The following is a 25,279-nucleotide window of genomic DNA, read 5'->3' on the forward strand; positions in this document are numbered from 1 at the left end:
AATATAGTATATAATATATAATATAATATATATTATATTATAATTATATTATATATTATATTATATTTTATATAATTTAATATATTATATATTTAATTATTATATATAATTATATAATATAATTATAATTATATATAATTATTATATATAATATATTTAATAAATATATTATATATTTAAATTATATATAAATATAATATATATTTAGATAATATATATTATATATATTTATAATATATATTATATAAATATAATATATATAAATATATATAATATAAAATATATTTATATAATATATATAATATAATATAATATATTATATATATAATTATATATTATATATTATATATTATAATTATATATTATTATATATATACACAATATATATATTATATATATTATATATTATAATATATATACAATACTTGTGTATAAAAACAAAATTAAAATAATTACTGAGCAGAAAATCTTCATTTGTTTAAGTTTTACATTAATGATAAAGAGTAGAGACACTATGGTATTTTGAATTAACCTCTCCACAGAGAATCACTAGAAAAATTGGAGCAAAATGAAAGAAGGCATTTATCTGAAGGCATCAGACAGCTGGCCAGGCAGTAAGGAATTGATCCCCACTTATGAGGGAGGGTGGTGGAGCCCCACTTTGGACTGCTCTTCCCTCTGGATGATTCCCGACACAGAAAATAGAGGATGAGGGACTGAACGGGGCTATTGACATGCTTACAAGCACAGGAACAAAAATTAGACTTTAGAACCAAAAAGGAGGTTCCTTGTTACCACATGTCCAGACTTTCATTTGACACTTGAAGAGTTACATCCTACTAGTAAAGAAAGAACCAGAAATACACCAGGCCTCATATTTTACAGTCAAAGAAACCAGTACACAGAGAGGTTAAATAATTTGCCAAAGGTCCTACAATTACTAGTAGCAGAACTGGTATTTGAACCTGGGTAGTTGGGCTCCAGAGGTCATGCTTTTTATTATCATATTACAGAATTAAGTCTGCATAATATTGATACCCAAATCCAACAATGACAGCAGAAATGAAACTTGAGACCAATTTCATATAAAAAATTTGATACAATAATCTCAAAACAACCCAGAAAACAAAATTCAGCAGCACATTAAAAGAATGTTATAAGACTGGGCACCTGGATGGCTCAGTCGGTTAAGTGTCTGACTTCAGCCCAGATCATGATCTCACAGTTTGTGAGTTCAAGCCCCACATCGGGCTCTATGCTGACAGCTCAGAGCCTGGAGCCTGCTCTGGATTCTGTCTCCCTCTCTCTCTGTCCCTCCCCAGCTTTTACGCACTCTCTCTCTCAAAAGTAAACAAATAAACATTAAAAAAAATTGAAAAAGAATGCTATAAGAGAAGCAGGCGTGATTCAGACTAACAGTGCAAAGAGGATTTACCATGAAGAAAAGTATCAATTCAATTCAAAATATTAATACAATAAGGGCAAAATCTCAATAATATCCGTAGGTATTGAAAGTTATTTTTATAAAATGTAATATCCATTTTTATTTTGAAAATACTCTTACTAAAACATAAAAATATGTTTTAATTATACATAGAAGAACTCAAGAGCCCCTATCATGTTAATGGAAAACACAAGATATATTCATACTAAAGTTGTAAATGAGACAAATTATTACTGGCTAGTATAATTATCAGTATTAGATCAGAGAAAGAAATAAGAGGCAAAATATTTGAATAGTGAGAGGTAAATTATCATTATTAATAGAATAAATTCTTTTATAGTTTTAAAAAACAAGAGAATTGCCTTATAAATTATTGTGATCAAAGAGACATTTTAGTAAGATGGCTGATACAAATATGATATACAAAATTTTATGGCCTTTCTATATAGAATCAACAAACAGAATATGAAATGGGAGAAGATCCAAGTTATAGTAATACCAGTATGATTTTTAATGTTTATAAATAACTTTAACAAGAAATGTGCAAGAGCTCTGTGAACAAAATATGAAAATGCTCTTATTAGATATAACAGAAGAATCAATTGGAAGATGCACCCTAATCTTGGATAGAAATACTCAAGATCATAAATACATAAATTCTCTCTAAAATAAGGCCATGCATTTGATACAATCACAACAAAGAAACAATATTGCAATTTTTAAAAGAGACTAAGTAAATCAATGACAGAAAACAGAATCCAAAGACAGGAAGCACTATGGGAGTAGTCTAGAATATTAAGGTAACATTGCAGATTAGTGCATAAGAACACAGATTACTCAATAAATATTGAGAAATCTAAAAAGGCATTTAAATAATAAATGACTTTATTTACTTACTCCTTGCACTAAAACAAGTTTTAGATGGATTAACTTTTAAGCCATAAGAGTCCTAGAGAGCACCAGGGAAACTTTTCTTTTCTTTTCTTTTCTTTTCTTTTCTTTTCTTTTCTTTTCTTTCTTTTTCTTTTTCTTTTTCTTTTTCCTGGTTCTTTTGTTTTGTAACCTCCAAGTGAAGGCTGCATTAAGTATGAAAAAAGAAACAGAAATCATAAGATAAAAGATGGATAAATTCAACAACATGTAATGTTACAGGTATCAAAAAGCGCCATAAATATTTTAAAGACAAACGACAAATATTTGCAAGATATGTCTAAAACAAAGGGCTACTTTTCTATAAATGGTGCCTATTACTGACTAATGGTGTGGGCCCTTGGGCTGATAAAGAAATGGAAATACTAATATATTTTAAATATAGGAAGAGATGTGCCTTTGAACTAGCAATCCCACTTTTAAGAACCAGCAACTTCATTTCCAGGAACTTATTCTTCTATATTTTCCATATGCTTCCATTTCTGTAACCAGGTGTGCATTCAAGGATGGTCCTTGCAGCCCTATTTGTTGTGATGAAACTAGAGGCAATGTAAATATTCATCGAGTAAAGACTAGTTAATTAATATGGTGAAGCTCTGGAATAAATGATGTAGGCTTAGAGGTACTTGCATGAAAAAATCTGCAAAGATATAGCGTTAGACAAAAAACAAAAACTAGTATATATAGTATGGTTTGGTTAACTTGTAACCTAGAGATCCAAAATGTTTGGTTTAAAAACTATACTTGTTAAAATATTTACTGCAGCAAACTATTCACTTATGCTTGTCATAGAAAACTAATGTGAAATAAACCCATTTTGTAGGATATCATTGAATTTTTGTAATCTCAGTTATACCCATGTGGTTTGAGTACACTTTTTAGAAAACATTAACATCTTTTGTGGCTGAGTGTCTTTATTTTGTTCTATTAAATGGGGTAGAGTTCCATGGTAAAATTGATTTTACCTAATTTCATTTCATTTCATTCCATTGTATAATAATCTGTTTCTCTGATGGGAAATTTGCTGGAATTCTGATTGACTTCTTTAGGCAATCTATCTTCTTTTCTTGGCAGATTTGAAGAGTTTTTGGTCTTTCATGTTCTGTAGCAATTGTGATTTGTTTAGGTGTGGATTTGTTTTCACTCATTATCTAAAGAGCAGGCATACATCTTCAATGTGAAGGTTCATGTCCTGCTTTGGCTTTGGAAGCCTTTAGCCATTATTTCTTGAATATTTTCTGTGACCTATTCTTTCTTTCTGGAACTCATATTAGACTTATTTTGAAAGTTTTCATGCCTTACACATCTTTTTTTTCTCTGTGCTACATTCTAGATGATTTCTTCCAATCCTCCCTCCATTTCGCTGATTCTCTTTGATGTGTCCAAACTACTGATTACTCTAGCTACAGGATTGTTTTTAATCTCAAAGACTGTATTTAAGATTTTCACTTGTCTAATTTTTCAATTCCTGGATCTTATTTTATGATTTCTTTTATTTCTTTGAACAATTTAAGCTACGTATTTTAAAAAGCCTTTTAGATCACACATCCTCTACTTAGGTATTAATTCTACATTTCATGGTTCTGTGAACTCTCTTCTCTGATATTCTTCATATGTTTTATAGTTTTGGTGCATGAGGTCATCTTAATGGAAAATATGTTCTCTAGAAGGCCATCATGTACAACGGGCTATGAGACCTCTTTGTAAGGCATTATGATGAACTGTGCTTAGGTACAATTAGGGCCCTAGGTTTTTAGTCTTTCTCTTTTGTCTTACACTCAATTTCTCGGCTTGGGATTCCCATACTATATGAGCAATGTGATTTCAGGCCCCTGTACCTTTTTTTAGTATATATTCAAGCTCTGTTTTCTTGAAATCGATTCTGTTTCTACTCACAGCCTAAATTGGGTATTTTTTCATCGACCATGATCCTGGCGGTCTGGTGGAACTTGTCTAGTCCTTGTACATAAATTGAGCAAAGCTTTTCTAGCTCAGGGCTCTAAACATTTACCCAGAAGATCTTAACATCCGAGGCCCTAAAACATATATCTATTATAGATACTTATCCTTTTCTTCCCATATAGCTTCAACTTCTGCTCCATGGCTCTGAGATCACTCTCTTTTTGATACATAATGATAACCATTTCTTTCTACTGAGTTCAGTGATGCAACAGCAATTTCTGACACTAAACTCATTTTCCAGGTTAAAATATAAGCATAACATGATACATTTGTGATGATACCGGAAACCATAGGAAAATAACTTTATAAAGTTATGCTTTGAACCCCAGTGATGGCATCAGATTCTGCCGCTGTGCTAAGTGAGAAATATGGCAGATCTGTAATGCATACTTTTGTTGTGACAGAGTTGTATTAATGGTAAATGACCATTCTCACTGAGGGGATATTATTGAAGTTCAACTTGTCTCACTTTGTATTTCAAAGTTTTCAAAGTACTTCAAAATAGAACTGATTGTTGAATAGTCACCTGTATTTTTGAAATGATTTGACTTGGATAACATGATATGCAATGAAGGAGAAATTACCAAAATGAATAGGCTGAAAGGCAACAATTCGACACAAAAGAAAGTGTGGAACATTCTCAGTGCCGCACAACAGGATTTGACATCGATTTACATGTCAGCACATTTTCAGATCTATTCTGAAAAGGAAATTTTCCCCTCATTTATTGTGGTGAAAGTGACACTAATCACATTTTATTTGGCCTGACAGTCCCACATTAATAAGAATTAGCATATGAAAAACTTTACATAGATGACACATAGGAAAAGTCATGATACATAATTTTTACTTCAATAAGATTTGTTTCCTGTTTTATTCATGCTGCTGTTCAACAAGTTAGAACAAATGTACTCATGTAATTTTGAAGCCAAAAAAAAAATAAATCCTGTGGTTAAATTTTACATAAACATCTCTTTCCACATCCTTTGAACAAGAGGTTTTAAAAGCAATCTGTTTGAGGGGTACCTGGGTGGCTTAGTCGGTTAAGCAGTTAAGCATCTGACTCTTGACCTCAGCTCAGATCAGGATCTCGTGGTTCATGGGATTGAGTCCTGTGTCGGGCTCTGTGCAGACAGTGTGGAGTTTGATAGGGATTCTCTTTCTCCCTCTCTCTCTCTCCCCTCCTCCTACAAATAAATTTAAAAAGGAAAACATTAAAAACACTAAAACATTAAAAAAGAGCAACCTGTTTGAAAATCTTTGATGCTAAACCTTTCAAATTTGTTCCTATTTTCTAAGAACATAAAGAAAACATGACAGAGTTAGAAGCAATAGTCTCCTTGCAAAGAAAACGCTTTTATTTTCTGTTTTTCATCTCTGCTATCAAAGATCTCCAGGATGCCTGGGTGGCTCAGTCAGTTAAGTGTCTGACTCTTGATTTCAGCTCAGGTCATGATTTCATGGTTCTTAAGATTGAGTCCCATGTAGGGGCGCCTGGGTGGCTCAGTCGGTTAAGCGGCTGACTTCGGCTCAGGTCATGATCTCACAACTCGTGAGTTCGAGCCCCACGTCGGGCTCTGTGCTGACAGCTCAGAGCCTGGAGCCTGTTTCAGATTCTGTGTCTCCCTCTCTCTGACCCTCCCCTGTTCATGCTCTGTCTCTCTCTGTCTCAAAAATAAATAAACATTAAAAAAAAATTTAAAAAAAGATTGAGTCCCATGTCAATTGGGATTCTCTCTCTCCCTATCTCTCTGGCCCTCTCCTGCTCTCTTTTTTCTCTATCCGTCTCAAAATCAATAAACTTAAAGAAAAAATATCTCTAACAGTGTGTTTCTATGACTAAGTGGGACTGGGGAGGGGTATGTACAGTACCATTAAAAGTATCGATGGCTAGGCACTGCCTCCTGGAATTCTGATTCTCTTAATCTGTGTTGGAGTCCCCAGATCTGCATTTTAATGAATGTCTCTTCCACATGATTCCTGTGCTCACTAAAGTTTGAAACAAAAATACTAATTCGAAGGGATACATGCACCTTAATGTCTATAGCAGCATTATCAATAATAGCCAAATTATGGAAGAGCCCAAATGCCCATAAACTGATGAATGGATAAGGAAGAAGCAGAATACACACACACACACACACACACACACACACACAATGGAATATGACTCATATAAAAGAATGAAATCTTGCCATTTGCAATGATGTGGTCAGAGCTAGAGTGTAATATGTTAAACAAAATAGAGAAATACAAATACCATACGATTTCATTCATATGTGGAATTCAAGAAACAAAACAGATAAACATAGTGGGGGGGGAAAAAAAGAGGCAAACCAGAAAACAAACCCTTAACTGTAGAGAACAAACTGAGGGTTGCTGGAGGGGAGGTGCGCAGGGGAGAGGATTAAATGGGTGATGGATACTAAGGAGGGCACTTATTGTGATGAGCACTGGGTGTTGTATATCGTGCACCTGAAACTAATATTATACTGTATGTTAACTAACCGGAATTTAAATAAAAACTTGAAAAAGAAAAAAACAAAAAGACAAAAAATATCATCCTGCAATTTAAAACTCATATACTATAGGGGCACCTGGGTGGCTCAGTTGGTTAAGTGTCCACCTTTGGCTCGGGTCGTGGTCTTATGGGTTTGTAGTTTCGAGCCCCAGTCGGGGTCTCCGCTGACAGCAGGGAGCCTGCTTTGGATCCTCTGTTTCCCTTTCTTTCTGCCCCTCTCTGCCTCTCTGCTCGTCCCCTGCTCACGCTTGCTCTATCTCTCAAGAAATAAATAACAATAAATAAATATTTAAAACTAATTAAATAAATGAATAAATAAAATTTATATGTTCTATGCTAGATCTGCAAAATCGAATCAGGAAAATACCAAGAACATTTTTTTCAGGGAGAAACGGTACCAAGGAAGTGATTAAAATGTGAATGAATATAAAGAAGTATGTTGAACCACAGGGATTTTGATAATGAATCAAGCCTAACATATCTGATGGGAATAATTTATTGATGGATTAGGTAAAAAAAAAATACACAAATTACTAGAATTTATAATTTCATTGAATTCAAGTAATATGATTCCTAGAATATTATTGGCAGAAATTAACTCATAAAGTAAATGGTTGAAATTACACAATCAAATTTATTATTCATGAAAGCATTTATATTGGGTGATTGACCAGTCTTAAAAATTTTATATGTCAAATAAGCCAGCTTTTAAACTTAATGTTATTAAGATAAGCCATGAATTCACTTCCTCTTTTTAGCTTTTAAAAAAATTCATTGTTGCAATATTATTACTTTTTAATCATTATGGTTAATGGAGAAAGCAAGTATTCAATTTTAGGTTTGAAAATTGATAGGCACCTTTGCTCCTCTGTACTGCATAGGAATAGAACAAGTTTTCAGAGTCTTCTTATTTTATTGCTTCTTAATTTTTATTTTCTTACACACTTGTTGAAAACAAAAACATTAAAAGCACTGTAATTTTATTTATTTATTTATTAATTTATTTATTTTCCAAAGGTTATTTATTTTTGAGAGAGACAGAGACACGCAAGCGGGGGAGGGGCAGAGAAAGAGAGAGAGAGAGTCCCAAGCTGACTCCGCACTATCAGCACAGAGCCCGATGGGGGACATGAACTCACGAAACTGTGAGATCGTGACCTGAGCCGAAATCAAGAGTTGGACGCTTAACCGACTGACCCACCCAGGCGCCCCTAAAACTACTGTAATTTTAATAAATGTCAGCATTTATCCGCACCCATCAGTCACATGTAGAGAAGCACGAAGCAAACACTTTAAGACAAGGGGAGTCCAACTACAGTGCACAGTGGCTTTGAGGTGGGACATCCCATCAGAAATTCTGCATCATCATCTTTATCCATACATGTAAACATTGCACGTTTTTCCCAATCAATACCAAGGATACCAGAAAACTCTTTAAAATGTCTTCAGTTGTTTTACTATAAAGAGTTCACAAATGTGTATCTTTACAAACATCATCCACAAATTTCGTAACAATGTGCAGCAATTAAATTCTCTGCTTCCATCCAATCTTAAGATTAAACAAAATTGGATTGAGCTCCATCTTTTAATCGTTTGCTTACTATTAAAATGTGAGCTGTTTTATGAAGGTACCTTCATCAGCTTGGCCTCAGTTTGTGGCTGCATGAGCAATGCGGGGGCTCCATAAAATATTCTCTGGTTGTATCCGATTTACTGTTCAATGTGGCTCTGAAATTGACTTTGAAGGCAACGTTAAACAATTGTAATTTGGTCCTCTGACTGGGTTTTCTATTCTACCTAGTTAAGACTTCTTTCTTTGAAGCTGCGAAATAAATGGAGGATTTTTTTCAAGTGCGCATCATGGTTTTGAAACACACGGTAAGGGGCACCTGGTGGCCCAGTCAGTGGAGCATCCGACTTGAGCTGGGGTCATGATCTCAAGGTTCAAGAGTTAGAGCCCCAAATTGGGTCCTCTGTTGTCACCTCAGAGCCTGCTTGGGATCCTCTGTCCCTTTCTCTCTCTGCCCCTCCCCATTCATGCTCTCTCTCTCAAAAAGAAAAAATAAAAATAAAATACACAGCAAGATGGATGATTTTGTGCATTTGTATCTTTCGGTTTTCTTTTTCTTTTTTTTTTTTTAATTTTTTTTAACTGTTTATTTTTGAGCGAGCGAGCGAGAGAGAGAGAGCTGGGGAGGGGCAGAGAGAGAGAGAGAGGGAGACACAGAATCCGAAGCGGGCTCTAGGCTCTGAGCTGTCAGCACAGAGCCTGACGTGGGGCTTGAGCCCAGGAACTGTGAGATCTGACCTGAACCAAAGTCGGGTGTTTGACTGAGCCACCCAGGCGCCCCTCTCTTTGGTTTTTCTCACCAAAGAAACACCAATAGTTTGGATCATTTGCAGCTTCACGGCAACAAGGCTGACCTTCAGTTGAGCATCTAAGTGCCTCTTACACTTTGTAGATGTGCTGCTCCCGCTTGCCACTGTTGGTTCACAGTTTGTGATTGACAGCCTGCTCTCAATGGCTTCACTTTCAAGTTCAATGCAGGAGGCAAACTTTTTTTTTTTTCTTTCTGCATCATTTGAAGACTTTTGAACAAAAGCAACAGTCTCCTCAGAGGGTGAAAAAAAAAAAAAAGAGGAAGAGAATAAATCACTATGAAAGGAAGGAAAATCGGAACTCTTTTCCCATTAGTACTACAGTAAGTCAGTAATGTTTGGGGGAAAGCCATCTTAGTGTTAATTTAACATTAGTGTTAATTTAAGAAGAGTCATGAGGTCTTCTATCCATTTAGAGCCCAGCAAAGGAAGGAACAAATGCTGTGATACCAAGTTTGTCTGAGAGAACTTGGATCCACAGTAACACGGGCCCTTGGAATTATGCCCTTTTGAAAAAAAAAATTTTTTAATGTTTATTTATTTTTGAGAGAGAGAGAGTGTGAGTGGGTGAGAGGCAGAGAGAGAGACACACACAGAATCTGAAGCAGGTTCCAGACTCTGAGCTGTCAGCACAGAGCCCGATGGAGGGCTCAAACTCACAAACCACGTATCATGACCTGAGCCGAAGTCGGACGCTTAACTGACTGAGCCACCCAGGCGCCCCTGAACTATGTCCTTGCCACTGCTGTAAAATTTTACTTGGGGAAATGAGGGTTTTCATAATTCTCCTTTAGTGCCTAATATAATCAGAATACTTTGCATGCCTGATAATTATAATTCAGTTTTAGTTTGATAGACAAAAGTTGTGATAATTTCAAGGTAGTTCTGTTTGAAAGCATATTTTGAAAACATCCATTTGTTCCAACCTAAACGGACAATTCGACCATTATAAGGATTTTGTGTTTGCTCACGCATGATTTCAGCCGACAGAACTGCTAGGTGAGCGGTCCCTGGGTGGCTCAGTCAGTTAAGCGACTGACTTTGGTTTTGGCTCAGGTCATGATCTTGCCGTTCTTGAGTCCGAGCCCGGAGTCAGGCTCTTTGCTGATAGGGTGGCCCCTGCTTGGGATTCTCTCTCCCTCTCTCTCTGACCCTCCGCACTCATGCACTCTCACACGTGTGCTCTCTCTCTCTCTCTCTCTCTCAAAATAAGTAAACTTGAAAAGAAAAGAAAAGAAAAGAAAAGAAAAGAAAAGAAAAGAAAAGAAAAGAAAAGAAAAGAAAAGAACTGCTAGATGAAGCCACAAAGCCACTGCGCGAGCTGCATGGGCTGCTCAAAATACACACATGCCTCGATCGCAAACATCAACCGGCTACCTTGGTTCACGTTTGTGTCACAAGCTACCCTCATCCACATCTGCTGGTACAATTCTCTGTCCTGTTTCTATAACGCTTCCTCCATCATTTGACAACAATCATTTGACATCAACTCTCCTGACACCCACTTCCGCTAGCAACGGCTTATGTTCTTCAAGATAGAGCACCCTATATACTGAGGCGTTGATTTCTTAACCATTTAAAATGTAGGAACTGCGCTGTGGTTTTTGGTAGATTTCTTTTTTTTTTTTTTTTTAATGTGTCACTGACAGTTTTCGAGCGTCATACCCCTAACCTCAGTTTTCCTGTGAGCACTATGGTTTTTGTTGCTCAATTTTACAGTGTGAGGATTTTTAGGAAGGCGTTTGTCCCATTATAATAAAACCAACCGTAGTGAGTAACAATACAAGCTTCAACAGAAGTTACATATATTAAGTAATTATAAGTAATATTTATTGAATGAGCTCTGTGTCCTAGATTTTTACATATATTAGCCATCTAGTTTAACTTAGTCTTAAAATGACCCTAGGGAGGTGTAGTTGTTATCCCCATTTTATAATAAGATTTAGTGCAGTTAAATAATTTATTCCCCATCACAGAACTAATAAGCAGTTGGGATTTAAAGCCCGGCTCTCTTAGGTTGCAGATCCTGCTTCAAACTACAGGGCCAAGCGACAGCCATGGTCTAAGTCGTGTGCCTAGGGAATAAGGCCTTGAAATTGGCCAGCCTTGGGGCGCCTGGGTGGTGCAGTCGGTTAAGCGTCTGACTTCAGCCAGGTCACGATCTCGCGGTCCGTGAGTTCGAGCCCCGCGGCAGGCTCTGGACTGATGGCTCGGAGCCTGGAGCCTGTTTCCGATTCTGTGTCTCCCTCTCTCTCTGCCCCTCCCCCGTTCATGCTCTGTCTCTCTCTGTCCCAAAAATAAATAAACGTTGAAAAAAAAAAATTAAAAAAAAAAAAAAAAAGAAATTGGCCAGCCTTGGGGTCAAATCCAGGTTCACCACTTCCTAGCCGCATAGGATTAAACAAGTTACGTCAACTTTCTAAATTCAGTTTTCTAATCTGAAAAATGGAAGGCAATCATAACAAAAGAGCTAATATTTATTGAGCACTGACTATTTCTCCCCAAACACTTAAGGAGATAAATATCATCCCCTTTCTACAAAGGACAAAACTCAGGCTTAGAAAAGTTAAAGAATTTGATCACAGTGGCACAGCTAGTAAGGGGGTGGAGCTGGGGGGTAAGCCTCAGTCTGTTTTCCTGAACCACTCTTCACCGTAACCCCCAACAAAACCTTCCTCCTGGCTGCTGTCTCTGAGGGTTAAAAGGGAGCCTGTAAATAAATGACTCAACACTGTGCCCAGTCTAAGGCATGAACTTAGTGAATGAAGTCAGTTATTATTACCACTGGCAGTTAGGCAGGAGCAAAAATCATTATAAAACAAGGTAAAATGTAAACGCTGCTTGGTTTGGGACCCGAAAACGTTGGGGGAGGCGGGGTGTAAATATCCAGGGAGTTCAAAGGAGGAAAATGGGGTATCTGTGACTAGGCAGACAGAGATGGAGAGATAATATATGCAGAGCAAATGGCAGAGACCCTAACGAACATAGATAGGAACTGTGAGTCTGTTCAGGGAACAGAGGGCAGCTGAGGGATGGTCTGTGTAAGGAATGCTGGAAGGGTAGATGAGAAAGAGAGACCACCTGAGCATCCCTAGGGAGGGCCTCCCACTGCCAGGAGAGGAGTCTTGGCCAAACATGGGGCATGCTGGGGAATCAGTTTGGTCTTTGAGCAGGGAGGTAACATAAGCAGGGTTGAGCTCCGAGGAAACAAATCTGATTAGGATTACAGCAGAGAATGCCCGAGGGCGTGGGCAGGGCAGAGTGTCTGAGTCATCAGACGCCTCCCCTGCCAGCTTCCAGGTGAGTGTGGGTTCTCCTGACAAGTACATTCCTAGGCGACCTGGCCTCTCGTGTTCCTTTATGGCTTGTTCAGTGTGCGGTACAACAAGGCCCTCTGCAGGCAGCCTGCCGGCTAGACTCAGAGGAACTGAGATGAGGCAGGATCTTACAATTCATCCAGTCGAAGAACCAAGGTTGCAGACTGTGGAGGCCCATAGAAACCCTGAAGAAGCAGCGCTGTGACAGAAGCAGGCTAGGTGTGGAGAGCACACTTCTGGCCAAAGCAATGGAAGCGTGGGGGACCAGCGCTCTGTATCCTCTGTTTTCCAAAAGCAGCTTAAAAAGCTAGTTTCTTGGGGCGCCTGGGTGGCGCAGTCGGTTAAGCGTCTGACTTCAGCCAGGTCACGATCTCGCGGTCCGTGAGTTCGAGCCCCGCGTCGGGCTCTGGGCTGATGGCTCAGAGCCTGGAGCCTGTTTCCGATTCTGTGTCTCCCTCTCTCTCTGCCCCTCCCCCGTTCATGCTCTGTCTCTCTCTGTCCCAAAAATAAATAAACGTTAAAAAAAAAAAATTAAAAAAAAAAAAAAGCTAGTTTCTTTTTACAGGAAAATATCTTGTTCTCTCAATGTAATCTTGTTTTAAAAGAAACACCATGAAGGTCAAAGGAAATGAATCTGCAGGCTGAATCTGCCGTAGAGGCTGCGTGTTTTTCACATACCACTTTCAACCAGGGACGCGATGGAGAGATGGTCCTGAGAGTCTAACAGACGAGAATATCATGTGTGGAGGTTCCCAACAGAGTGAAATAAGCACGCAGCTGGACCAGATCTCAGGTCGTTCAAGTGTCCATCCCTCGCAGAGGGTTTTTTAGTGGTGCTTCCAATTTTTGCCCCTCGCTTAGACCGCTGCCATTGGCCATCTTTCTTCAAAATGTTTGTGGGACTCGGGGTAGGGTTGTGTGCGTGACATGGCGGGAAGGAAGTTGATGAGATTTGTCTGTGGATGGGAAAACCACTCAGTCCCCATCCCCTCACCAAACCAAGCCAGGTATGCCCCAGTTAGGGGACCGGTGCCAGAGAACCCTTGTTCACAGCCTGCGGTCAAGTGTTTGCAAGTAACCTCTTCATCCCCTGAGTCCTGAAGATAAACCAGGGTCTATTTACAGTCCACAGTCTCTCCCTGGAACGTACATTCATCTGTCAGCGGGCACTTAAAGGCTGTTCTGGCCCCACCCTCAGGATGGTATGCATATCTTAATAATCAGCAGATGACAGCAGGGAATTTTTGTGGTTGATCCATGACCAAGGTTATTATTTCATACATTCTAAAGAAAGGAGCTTTTTTTCATTTGCATGCAAACCACTTGGGTATTATCTCTAAGCTCATCAAGAAGCCAACTATTAACATTAATATTTTCCATAACATTTAAGGAAGCATTATCAGACAGAGTTTAGATGAGGGACTTGAGTGTAAGACCTACCTGGCTCAGTTCTAGGCTCTGCCACCGAAAGGCTAAAGTGACCTTGAAAAAGCAATAGCCTTTTCTCTGAGCCTCAATTCCATACAGGTGTGGATTAATTAAAATAATGCTAATAATGCTTTTCAAGCATTGTAAGTGCTCATAAGTGATCGCTATATTACACCATTTAACTTGATTTGTGAGGAGACTTAGTATTGAATCAAAATTTTCGGGCAATTTTAAAGATCTGTAGATGCCATTCTTTCCAGAAAGATGTAAAGCCTAATTACCATCCTCTTAAAGATCAAAAGCACTGCTAGTTTGATACCTGCTTGACTGCAGTCCTAACCAAATTTCAATCTAAGTGATTTATGCTCCATTAATATCCGAGACACAAAAATTTTAAAGAAAGGTCATGAGATATATTAGCGATAAGACCCGACGAAACAATGCGATTCCCCCTCGTTACCATATAATCATATTCCTAATCTTTATGGGATGTTTCTTTGGAGGCTGTGGGTGTTGCCCACAATTTGGAATATCCATCATGTTTAGTTTTGGCAGAGGAGTGAAGTAGAAGGGTAGTACTCGTTTATTCACGTGGATATTCTCCAGGGGGCCTAGCCTTTGAATCCCGAGGAAATGAATGGCTTAGGCTCTCGTAGTCTGAACTGTGCATTCCTGAATTGAATAATTTACAGAAATTTGGAGCTGAATTTGGAAGATCTGCTTCTGACCGTGCTACTGAATAGGGCCGCACCGAGGCTTGGACAGAAATGTGGACTCACCCAGATTAGCAGTGCCAGACTCTGACAAATTAAATTTCAACACCTCCGGTTCATCTTGGCAGATGCTAGTAACCTGATGTCATGCAGCCATGATGTAAGCCAGAAAGAGTGGTATTTTGCAATAGAGAGATTCTGGTAACCCTTCCCATGAATGTGGGTTGCAGGATATCAATATTTACATCACACTACAGAGTTTGTTACATTTTGCAACGCAAGAAGTTAGGTGGCTTACTCATGGTCTTCTGCAGAGACAAACTGCCCTTATGCCCAACATCAAAAGCTTAGATTGCTGATGTTTGCCTTGTTATTTTCTGAAGACACTTTCTCAATTACATATAATGAATGGAAATCTCCTTGACATCACCAAAATGGACATTTCCGAATTAAAGGATTAGATTTGTATTGTGGCCAGAAACACTAAAAGATAATCTATGTTATAATTTCATCTACTTCCGGGATTATAAAAAACATAACATACAAAAAAGTAATTTGGGATGGGGCACCTGGCTGGCTGAGACAGTAGAGCATGTGACTCTTGATCTCGGGGTCGTGAGTTCAAACCCCATGTTGGGTATAGAGATTACTTAAAGAAAAAAGTAATTTGGGGAAAGAAGATACAATAACAAGTAATTATAATTTTCTCTGTGAATTTACTGGCTCACATATGTTTGAAATTATGGTGTTTGCCCTCACCCTTATCATGCTCCGAATGTTAATTAATGAAGCACTTATGAATATTGATGACTTAAGGACGTGTTCTCAGAGATTGAAGGGTAGATATCTAAAGAAGACAAAATGGGAAATGAATGAAATCGGTGAACCCCTTATCCTGCTTGATTTAGTCCAAGGTGCCAGAAACATGTTTTCCTTTCTTTCCTGAATGATCCACACCACCTAATAACTCATGACTGATAGCTGGAAATGTAATCTTGATGCCAAGGGCTTCCCTGGCAGGCTTTTCTCAGGGTCTTGCACAGGAAAAAAACAGAAGATAAAGAAGTTTGCAGAACATCTTGTATTTATATGCATTGTCTCACTTAAGTCCTACTTACATGTGTAAATATCGCCATAGGAATGCCGGAGATTCCTCTCTGCAAAATGAAATCTAGGCTTCAGGGGACCAGACGATTACTTTGTATGACAGACCACCAACAGATGGCTTCTCATAAGCCACATTCTAAATGTCTGTATGGTCTCACGGAAGGGATTTTATACTGTTAATGCACACGCTTCCACACTGAAAAACTCAGAATCCCTATTGGTTTCTGTTTTGGTTTGGCAATCTGGACATTTTAATTCTCTGTCTGGTGTTTCTTAATTTCAATTATATTGTGTTTACAGTTTGGAAATATTTATAGACAGCAGATATTTATAACTTTTTAGGTTATCACCTCTCCAGGCTCCAACATTAGTTCCTCTTTCCTTTCATCAGGAGGCAGTCCTTAATTAAGCTTTATTGTCTCTTCCTGGACTCTCCCCAGCGTTTTAACACCTTTTTGAAAAGCTCGGGAAGATCATAGCTTTCTAGGTGCGGTCGCTGGAGTCACTGGGAGGAAACTTCACCTCCCCACTTTTTGGTATGATGTAACCTTTGCATACTTTGTGAGGACAAGCAGAAAATGCTGACGTGTAATTCATCGGCATTAAATTCCTTATGAAGGAAAAACAAAGCTGGCGAAATGCCTTCTACTCAAAGGAAAGCAGAATGTAAAGTTTTGTTTAGGAGCGAATGGAAAAGTCATTACAGAAGTGAAAGTCTTGTTACCATTGTAGGAACATTCACGTTTGATCCTCCTTTAACCCATCTTGTGATCAGAATTGTTTTGCTTATCTACATCGCAACGGAGAAAAAATAAAAGTCCATAGTTTTAGATTGAATCCAAGAGAAAATTGGTAGATATTATTCTTCTTCAATTCCATGTTTCACTTCCTCTAAAGACAAAATTTTAAACGATTGTTTTGCAAACCAAACACTCAAATAGACACCTAAGATGATATCCGGTGGTGTGTTTTGGGGTTCGATGGGGCGTGGGGGACAGAGGTGGTGTTGAGAATAACTCTACTTGCGGGACAAATATGGAAAACTTTCTCTTGACCCACAGTCAAACTCTAAAAACTAGCAGGGCCTTGTAGAAGATAAAACCAAAGCCTGAAGAAATTAAAGGACCTGCACGAGGATAATTCTACTGATGTGGAAGAAGTATGATTAAAGAGGAAGGGACCCTAATTCCCAAGTGGGGATTTCTGTCATTGTTCCATTTTCTCTCGCTATGTGCAAATCTGCTATCAAGCGTTCAGAAATGGCGGAGAAAGTTTCCACGGGTTGTCGGCTGGTGAAACAATTCCTATGTCCGATTCTTCAGTTTCTATTTCAGGGCCGATGGTAGAATTTTATTTATTAGTAGAATTCTAGAATTTCAGGCCAAATGGATAGTCACCAGGTAATTCCACTAACAATAGGAAGAGGCGATGAACATAAACATTAGGGGACCACTGAGTCCGACACAAGGTTTTATAATCCATGCAGAAACAGAAATGTTTCACCTACTCAGGGCTCAATATCCAGATAGCTTTTAGTCATCAAAAACTCTTCAACTTATTCCACATTTCACAGATACAGGCTACACAGTGTTGTCACGAGCTGGGTATGATTTATGTTTGCCTTGGACATTCCATTTTCTTTTCCCTGGGTTAGGCTTCAGGCACACGCTTGCATCGCTGGAGGTGCCATAACACTGACCTCATCCTAGCATTAGACACCATGAAAGCAGCATGTTTGGGACTAGGTCCGCAGCTCAGTGATCTAAACTGCCTGTGGTAGGCAGCACGTGAAGAACCCAAGCTTGGCATTGCTTTGGCTTGCTGCAAGGTTGGTAATTATTCCCATGAAAATTCACACCTGAAGTGGTCAGAAGCATGAAGCTCAGTCTTTCTGCAGTAAGAACAATAACCATACAACAACAGCAACAAACCCAGAGTAGGACTATGAACTTGACTTCTGTCACAGTAGCTTGTTCACTCGATTCCCATGGCACCCTAACGATGGCAAAGTCTGAAGACCAACGTTGAAGTTTATTCTCTCATTTCATCACGATCCCAACTTCCTTTATTTTCGAGTCCAGTCAGCTTGGGAGGTTTTGTTGTTTCATTGGAAGATTTCGATTTGGGGCCCACTGATTTTTATACACGCCTCACGAAAATTTCTTATGAAGGCCTCACAGTGGTCTTCCTCCAGAACAGATGTTGTAAGGTGATTTCAATTTTAGACACCTAAAAGAGAACATTGGTTTCCGTGTGAATTGGACGGCTGCTCGTATGGTTTATCGAGAATGATATATATGCTCTGGTACAACAGTTGCTCTTGGTTCTCCACCCAGGTCCCCTTTCCCCACTGGTGGGCCCATCCCCCATTGGCTATGCACGTTAACTGGCTCAGAGCCAGATCCTTCTCCAGAGGATTGCCCTTGGTCAACAGAGCACCTAGCCTGCAGATCCCTGGGAGATTCCAAGCTCTCACCTCCTTTCCCACCAGGAGCATACTGCTACCCATGCTTGATGACACAGGGCACTAAAACCAAGATCCCTCACCTTCTTGGGAAAGGTCTACTGTGCCATCCATATCCTAGATCTCCCTGTGGAATCCAGCTGAGGCCACGTCTTTGCTCACTGTCTTCCTCTGCTCTGGTTTTCCTTACTCCATTACAGGGTTCACCTTTAGAGCACTCCCTCAGCCAATGACTTGCACAAGAACCCCCTCTTAGGTTTTGCTTCTAAGGAACTTGACCTCAGACAGCTGTCTTGTTAGCATTAAAAGGCCTGACTTCCTTTCCCCACCCCCCATTCTTGGTCTCTTAGGCAATTGATGTAACAGATTTTATCTCAATTTATCTACAATTGACATAACAGAGGTTATTCTAAGATACAGTTATTAAGCCAGCAAACCTTTTCTTATTTTGCACACTCAGTCTTGGTCATTTTAAAAACGACAACTTGCTTAGTAGGCTACAACAAAGGAAATGTGTTAGCTCTTTTTCCTTTAATGTATCTCACATTATTTCTTGACTTTTTCCAAGTTACATGGATTTCAGAAAAAATCACCAGTGTGGATAAAATAGAAATTAGAACACACAAGTAACTTATACTTGTGGATCAAGCTTATTGTCTTAGGTTTTTAGCAGTAGACAGAATCTCCTGTATAAACACGCAGCGGATGTCTGAAAAGAAAGTGGCCCATGTTTGTCATCCATTTTCATTCATTTAATACTCATTTCTAGAATTGTTCATTCAACACATATTTGCTGGGTGTCTCCTGTGTGCCAGACATGGTATTTATCACTGATACTTAACTGTGAACAAGATACACTTAATCTCTACTCTTGTGGGGCTTGCTGTCCTCCTTACTCATACTTCGACGTAGGCAGAGAGAGACGAGGTTGAAGGGAAACCGTAAATTGGAGCTATTCTATTGCAATTGCAGGTAGATTTTTACTGCTTGTCTATGTTTATAAGAAAAAGCACCAAAACAAATCTATGCAGGAAGTTGCCAAGTTTGCCGCCATTTTTCACTAAAAAAATTATACATGTCGGTGTTTGGTATGATGTAGGGGCTCCATAAATATTCATTAAGTGAACAAGTGCCCAGTGACTTCATATTTGTTTTCATACCTCTTTGTTATGTAGCAGTAAAAAATAGCAAGAAAACCACTTAATAATAATCCAACACCAATCCCAATTGCAATGTATTTTTCATAAGAATCCACAGCATATGAAGTTAAGGTCAAGTGTTCACACCTTTCTCCAGTATAACCGGTAAAACACCTTTAAAGAAAAAAAAAGAAAAGAATGTATAATTTGAAAACTCGGAGTGATAGAAATTCAAAGAAATGGCCAATTTCAAAGAATGACACATTTCAATAAAAAGTAAGTCATTTAAAGAGGAAAACACCAAATGGAAGCCAACTGCTAAATGTATCGAAGAAGCTATGTATTTTACAATAATCAATTCATTAAAGCCCCGTAGTAATGTCACTCCCCTCATTGGTAGAAGGGAAAGGTAGCTGCTTGCATGAGTTGATCCAGAAAATTATTAACCTACTCTTTCGTAGGACATTGCCCAGAAACCAATGATCATAAAAATAGTACTTAATTGTTCTAGAACTTTATATTCCTGAAGTGTTTTTGCTATAGTCTATTTCATCTCATCCTGTAATCAACCCCGTGATCAACTCAGAATCCTCTTTGCAGGTTGCTAAAACACACGTTTGCATTCAGGAGTCTTGAGGTAGGGCATAAGCTTCTGCATTTCTGACAAGCTCCCAGGTTACACAGAAGCTGCTAATGTGGGAACTGTATTTTTGAGTAATGTGGGTTAGGGAGTTTGGAAAAAGACTCCTTAGATATTCAAATATAGTGAGTCATGTTCAGATGATGTACCCTTTTTGCAAGATAAGAGAGAGGTGTGTGGAAATGTACCAGGTGAAACACGTAGAAACACTCGGTGAAACACAAATGCATCTCCTCCCATCTCTAGGACTTGGAAAGCTCTTTGCAATTACCTGCAGATGGCTTTTTCCAGCTCATGGTGGAATGCACAAACACCATTGATGCAGTAACTATTGTGGTCTTCCAGGCAAGGATGTGAGAACTTCAAGGCTATGGGCCCTTCTGTGTAGTCAGCTAGGAGAAGGACATACAATATGAACAGATGAAGGGGGTCACACTTTTATAGTAGGTTTGTTACACACGTGTAAAGAGACCTTTAATTTGAAGAATATTCTTTGGGTGCTCTGCCATTTAAACTATTGGCTGATTCCAACAGCAGGCTATATTCACAAAGGTTAGGTTAATATCATTTGGACACATCACTAATTAATTAGGGGATGGAGGTGGATTGATTGTTCTATTCTCTAGAAGCTACATAATAAGGTAGAGATACAAGGTGGCCAAAAGGTGGCAGCATTGATTCTCATTTTAGCAGGCTGTGTTGAGCAAGTCTGCCCAAAAGTAGGCCCAAATACGAATAAACGTAGACGATCGCACCCAATTTTTTATTCTCCCCTTTACACCCGAGAGTCAGCACTTAGGAAACTTGGATTTACAGAGCTAATGAACTTGATTTCTCTTCATTCCCCCAAAGAAGACAAGAATTGCCTGCTTCTTCTTCTGTGGACTACCACTGAGAAGGTAACTGCAAAGGAAGCACTTCAGTGCCGCATTTCAGAAGAGGCATTGTTATGACCTATACAAGAACCAGAAACAAGTTATGGCTCAAGCTTCACATAGTTGAGACAACATCTTTGAATATTAATTGGCAATTTTACTCAGTTAAAGATACATTACGTGACAGTGGGAAATGCCCTAGAAACAGAATGAGAAAATCTGGGTTTTGACTCCTAACACTGTGCAAATGACCACATCTGGCAAAACTTTTGTGCTCAAGTGTCCAGAAGCCTCTGCATGGGAAGCTTCCTCTTGGGAAGCTGTCTTTTGGCAAAACGAATACATTTCAGGATGTTTACTCCTCATTCCCTGATATACTGAAGACATATACCTATGCCATCCTTGGGGTATATTCAGTGGGGATGACACTTGGTTAAAGCTGCACAATTGGGTCCTTTTTGGTAAAAATTTAATTACCGATCTTTAAATTTGTCCCAGGCAGAATCAGTAGTGTTTTATTTGGTCGTTATTATGAATAAACATACCTCCCCGTCTTTAGTTATCATGTTATATCATATTTGCCTTTGCTAAGTAGATTCACAGAATCCTACTTATTTGTTTTAAGGGGAAAAAATCTAAAAAGGCATGTATTTTTTTATATTGAAAATACTAAATCTTAGGTACTAAGCCACCAATAAGACACTGTGTCATATAACTCCATGTCGATTAAGAACACACAATATTACCTTAAAGTTTGCCTTTATCTTGTTGAGTGTGGTGTTGTGAATCTAGCGTCTCATTTTAATAATTAACTCTCAGCCCGTGAGAATTTCCCATGATAAACTGGGCTAGGTTCTTCCTGCTTCAAGACTAAATTAATTGAATTAGCCAAGCCCGAACCTGGATTTGCTAGGAAATGTGAGAACTAGAAGATACCTCCAAAGAAAGAATGTGCCAGAGAGACTCCTCTTTCCTCTAAAAAGAATATTAGTTTTAAGTTTATGAAAAATTTCCTAAGATACTGCATGCAGATGTTTGGAGTAAATTTAAAAATGGAAAAACCGAGGTTCTCTATCAAGAAAGCAAAGGACAACTGTAGAGATGATATACTTGATCCCCTGTTTTCCATTATTACTATCTGTAACTTGGAAATCTTGCCTTGCATTTCATTTTTAAGGACGTAAGAAGGTGGTGCTGTGTGCACTGTTCCTAAGTCAATCACTGAGAGGAAAGTCTACTTGAATTTTCTACCGTATTATCTTCCAATGAAGATCTTTTCCTCTTTGCTCAGAGGCTCAGAAGACATGAAGACGTTGGCTAAAAATGATCCTAAAGCTCACACGGAGTTTGTTTTGCAAACGGATAGACATTTAAAACTCAAACTGGCAAAATATTTTAAGTAGATGTTTTAATTTAAAATTATTGGTAAAATGAGGCATGTTGAAATATTACTATCTTTCATATTCAGAAACAAAGTATCTGACATGATCTTCTTTTATTTGCCTGGCTCTGGGCATAAGCTATGGCATTTCCTCTGTCCTGTCACATCACCAATCTTCACAAGAGGGGGTGGTGATTTGGGTGAGAATCATAACCACCCGGTACACAGGTCTTGGCAGGTAACAAACCTTCCAAGTTCACCTCTGAGAGTTCAAACAGGTTCGAAAAAAATACTGATGCTCAACAGCAGCCAGAAGCTATTCTAATAATAACAGTAATAGCAATAATACAGGAAAAGAAACACGCCATCACCATAACAACAAAAATTGGGTACACGTGATTAGGAAACAGAGCATATGTTAAAACAACAACAAAAACCCCCCAAAACAAAACAAGAAAAATGATCTTTCCAAAGATGGATTAAGTCTTCGCCTTGTCCTAATTTCTTCGGTTGCAAAGTCATAGTCACAGATTAAAATATGATACCAAAATATCAGTCATCAAAAATGCCCAAATGGGGACAAACTGCCCCGGGACACAAATGGATTATTGGGGACCAAGCTGGAGTCAAGCAGAAGGCAATTTTTAAAAGGCATGTCTTTGCTCGCACTTTTACCTGTCATTTCTATTTAACAGCATCCTGCTTAAAGAGTTGAACGTCTAATAATAAAATGCACATTAAAAGATTTCCAGTGTTGCTTTTGATCACAATCCAAATTTCTCTCAAAAGGTAAAAAAAGAAAAATCACTGAAAATACAAAAGTGTGAAGAAAATACCTTCTGTTTTGTTAACTGTCCAGTTACTTTGCCGGGTTGTGTTTGAAGGTGTTCCAGTCACGGCTGCCTCTTCAGTCAATGCTGTCATTGCTATATGAAGGGGTGGGGGGTGGGGGGTGGGAGGGAAAGCATGTTTAGCAGGTGAGCCTCCTACTATGTGCAAGCAACAGATGGAAAGTTATGGACAAGCAACAGATCAAAAGTGATTCTTACTCTGCTTATTCTCACTTTTGTTCTTTTCCCCACCGATGTACATTTGAAAAGCATAACCTGATTAGGACAGTTTCCTGACAGTTTCTCATCCATACCTACTTCCCCGACTACCTTATCATTCCAGAAAATAGAAATACATTCATTTTTAAGAGCACGTGGATTCATTTATATACTAATTCAATCGCAAGGATGCTATGGCATAGTGGTTAAAATGTATCAACTGCTCTTCGGTTACAGAAAGCAAACATACAGGTCTCAAAAAAGGGGGTAGCATAATCTGTTAGGAGTCTGTATTACATAATAAAACTCCATTAATTCACAGATGGCTTGTGCTGTTCTTTGTCGTGAAGAACGACGGTTAAAAGCCAACTTCTCACTAAAACAGAACAAATCCTATTCATAGTTTACATTGATACAAAATTAACAAGACAAAAACAAACTTCCTACCTTTGAATAAGAGATAGACTGATATTGGCACTCCGAAAGCCATTTCCAGCTGTTGTTAAACAGTATCTTTCTTATCCTCCCAGACTGACGGGTGGAAGGTTTTTATTGAGCTCTCCCGAGTCTTTCTTGCATTTATATTTCATGAAGCGTCACCTGCCGTTCTTACCAATCAAAAAAATATGTACTTTTGGCAGGAGCTGTAGGTAAAGCCCTTGAGGCGCTCACACACTTATTTAGGATACCTGCGTTATCTAGCAATGTGATCAAGTTTTCTTTTGAAACACTGGTTTCCTGTTACCTGTGGGCATAATCGTGTATGTAAAAGTACTTAAAACAACAAAAAAGAATCTAAATTCAGGAAAGGCCCCATTGCTGCGAACAGAATTGTACCAAGCTCCAAAGTTACTAGGGATTTACATAGGATGCCAACAAGGGGGAGTTCTGATAATTTGCAAACCAGGAAACAGCATAACCTGTAAATGAATCAAACATCTCTGAAACTGCAGTCAGTTACACCACCTCTCAGTACAGACTGTGTTCTATCGCAAATCAAGATATTTTGTAATTTAGCCGCGGGGGGCGTTGGGGGGGGTATTAAACTTGTGTTAAAAACAGAGGATTAATATTCCATTTTATTTTTTGCTACTCCATGTTGCTATTTTCAAGCTCTGTAAGGACAATTATTTTTAATAGCATAACATTTGCCTTTATGTCATTCTGCCATTTAAGATTTTTCGAATAAATGGAATGTGCTTGCTACCCATCTCCTTAGGACTACAATGCTCCAATTTGTGTTCCAATGATTAGGCTAGATAGAGCCAGTAAAGTACCAAGATGATGGTGATGATGATGTTTCCACTAAGATAAACTATTTAGGTTTTGAAATTGTTTTTTTTAACGTTTATTTATTTTTGAGACAGAGACAGAGCATGAACGGGGGAGGGTCAGAGAGAGTGGGAGACACAGAATCTGAAACAGGCTCCAGGCTCTGAGCCGTCAGCACAGAGCCTGACGCGGGGCTTGAACTCACGAACCACGAGATCATGACCTGAGCCGAAGTCGGACGCTTAACTGACTGAGCCACCCAGGCGCCCCAAAATATTTAGGTTTTGTATGTCTAGTGAATAAAAAATTTTATTTGTTTTTTTTTTATTTTTTAGAGAGAGAGAGAGAGAGAAGAGTGTGAGTTGGGGAGAGGGGCAGAGGAAGAGAGAGAGAGAATCCTGAGCAGACTCCACACTCTGTGCAGAGCCCGAGGCGGGGGCTCAATCCCACAACCCTGGGATGGAGACCTGAGCCGAAATCAAGAGTTGGACGCTCAGTTGACTGAGCCACCCAGGTGCCCCCAATGAATAGAAAGTGTTAAATTCAACACAACATTCAAATTGTTCTCACTGTTAACCTAGCTGTAATTATGAAAGTGCCATTTTAACGGCCAACACATGTGATTATTGCTATTAGATTTTGTGACTGTAGGAGCTTC

At 38.7% G+C, this 25,279-nt stretch overlaps 1 protein-coding gene across 1 annotated transcript; it reads right to left on the reverse strand.

Moving 5' to 3' along the window:
- Positions 1–14,375: 14,375 nt before the first annotated feature.
- On the reverse strand, positions 14,376–23,910 carry EPGN (epithelial mitogen). The gene is made up of 5 exons (XM_045473751.1): positions 23,797–23,910; positions 23,137–23,226; positions 20,316–20,436; positions 19,426–19,578; positions 14,376–18,030 (listed from the first exon to the last, which is right to left on the reverse strand). The coding sequence occupies exons 1-5, from the start codon at positions 23,837–23,839 to the stop codon at positions 17,976–17,978; spliced, it is 462 nt and encodes a 153-aa protein (XP_045329707.1). The 5' UTR covers positions 23,840–23,910; the 3' UTR covers positions 14,376–17,975.
- Between the last annotated feature and the right edge of the window lie 1,369 nt (positions 23,911–25,279).

The sequence above is a fragment of the Leopardus geoffroyi genome, chromosome B1, assembly GCF_018350155.1.
Source record: "Leopardus geoffroyi isolate Oge1 chromosome B1, O.geoffroyi_Oge1_pat1.0, whole genome shotgun sequence".
NCBI classification, from domain to species: domain Eukaryota; kingdom Metazoa; phylum Chordata; class Mammalia; order Carnivora; family Felidae; genus Leopardus; species Leopardus geoffroyi.

Coding starts and splice junctions, on each gene's coding strand:
- EPGN (XM_045473751.1), bottom strand. CDS start 23,839: ATGGCTTTCGGAGTGCCAATATCAGTCTATCTCTTATTCAAAG. Junction 19,579..20,315: donor CTGGAAAAAGCCATCTGCAG/GTAATTGCAAAG, acceptor TTTTCTTTAAAG/GTGTTTTACCGGTTATACTG. Junction 18,031..19,425: donor TACTGCTACATAACAAAGAG/GTATGAAAACAA, acceptor GTTCTCTTTTAG/GTGTCTAAAATTGAAATCAC.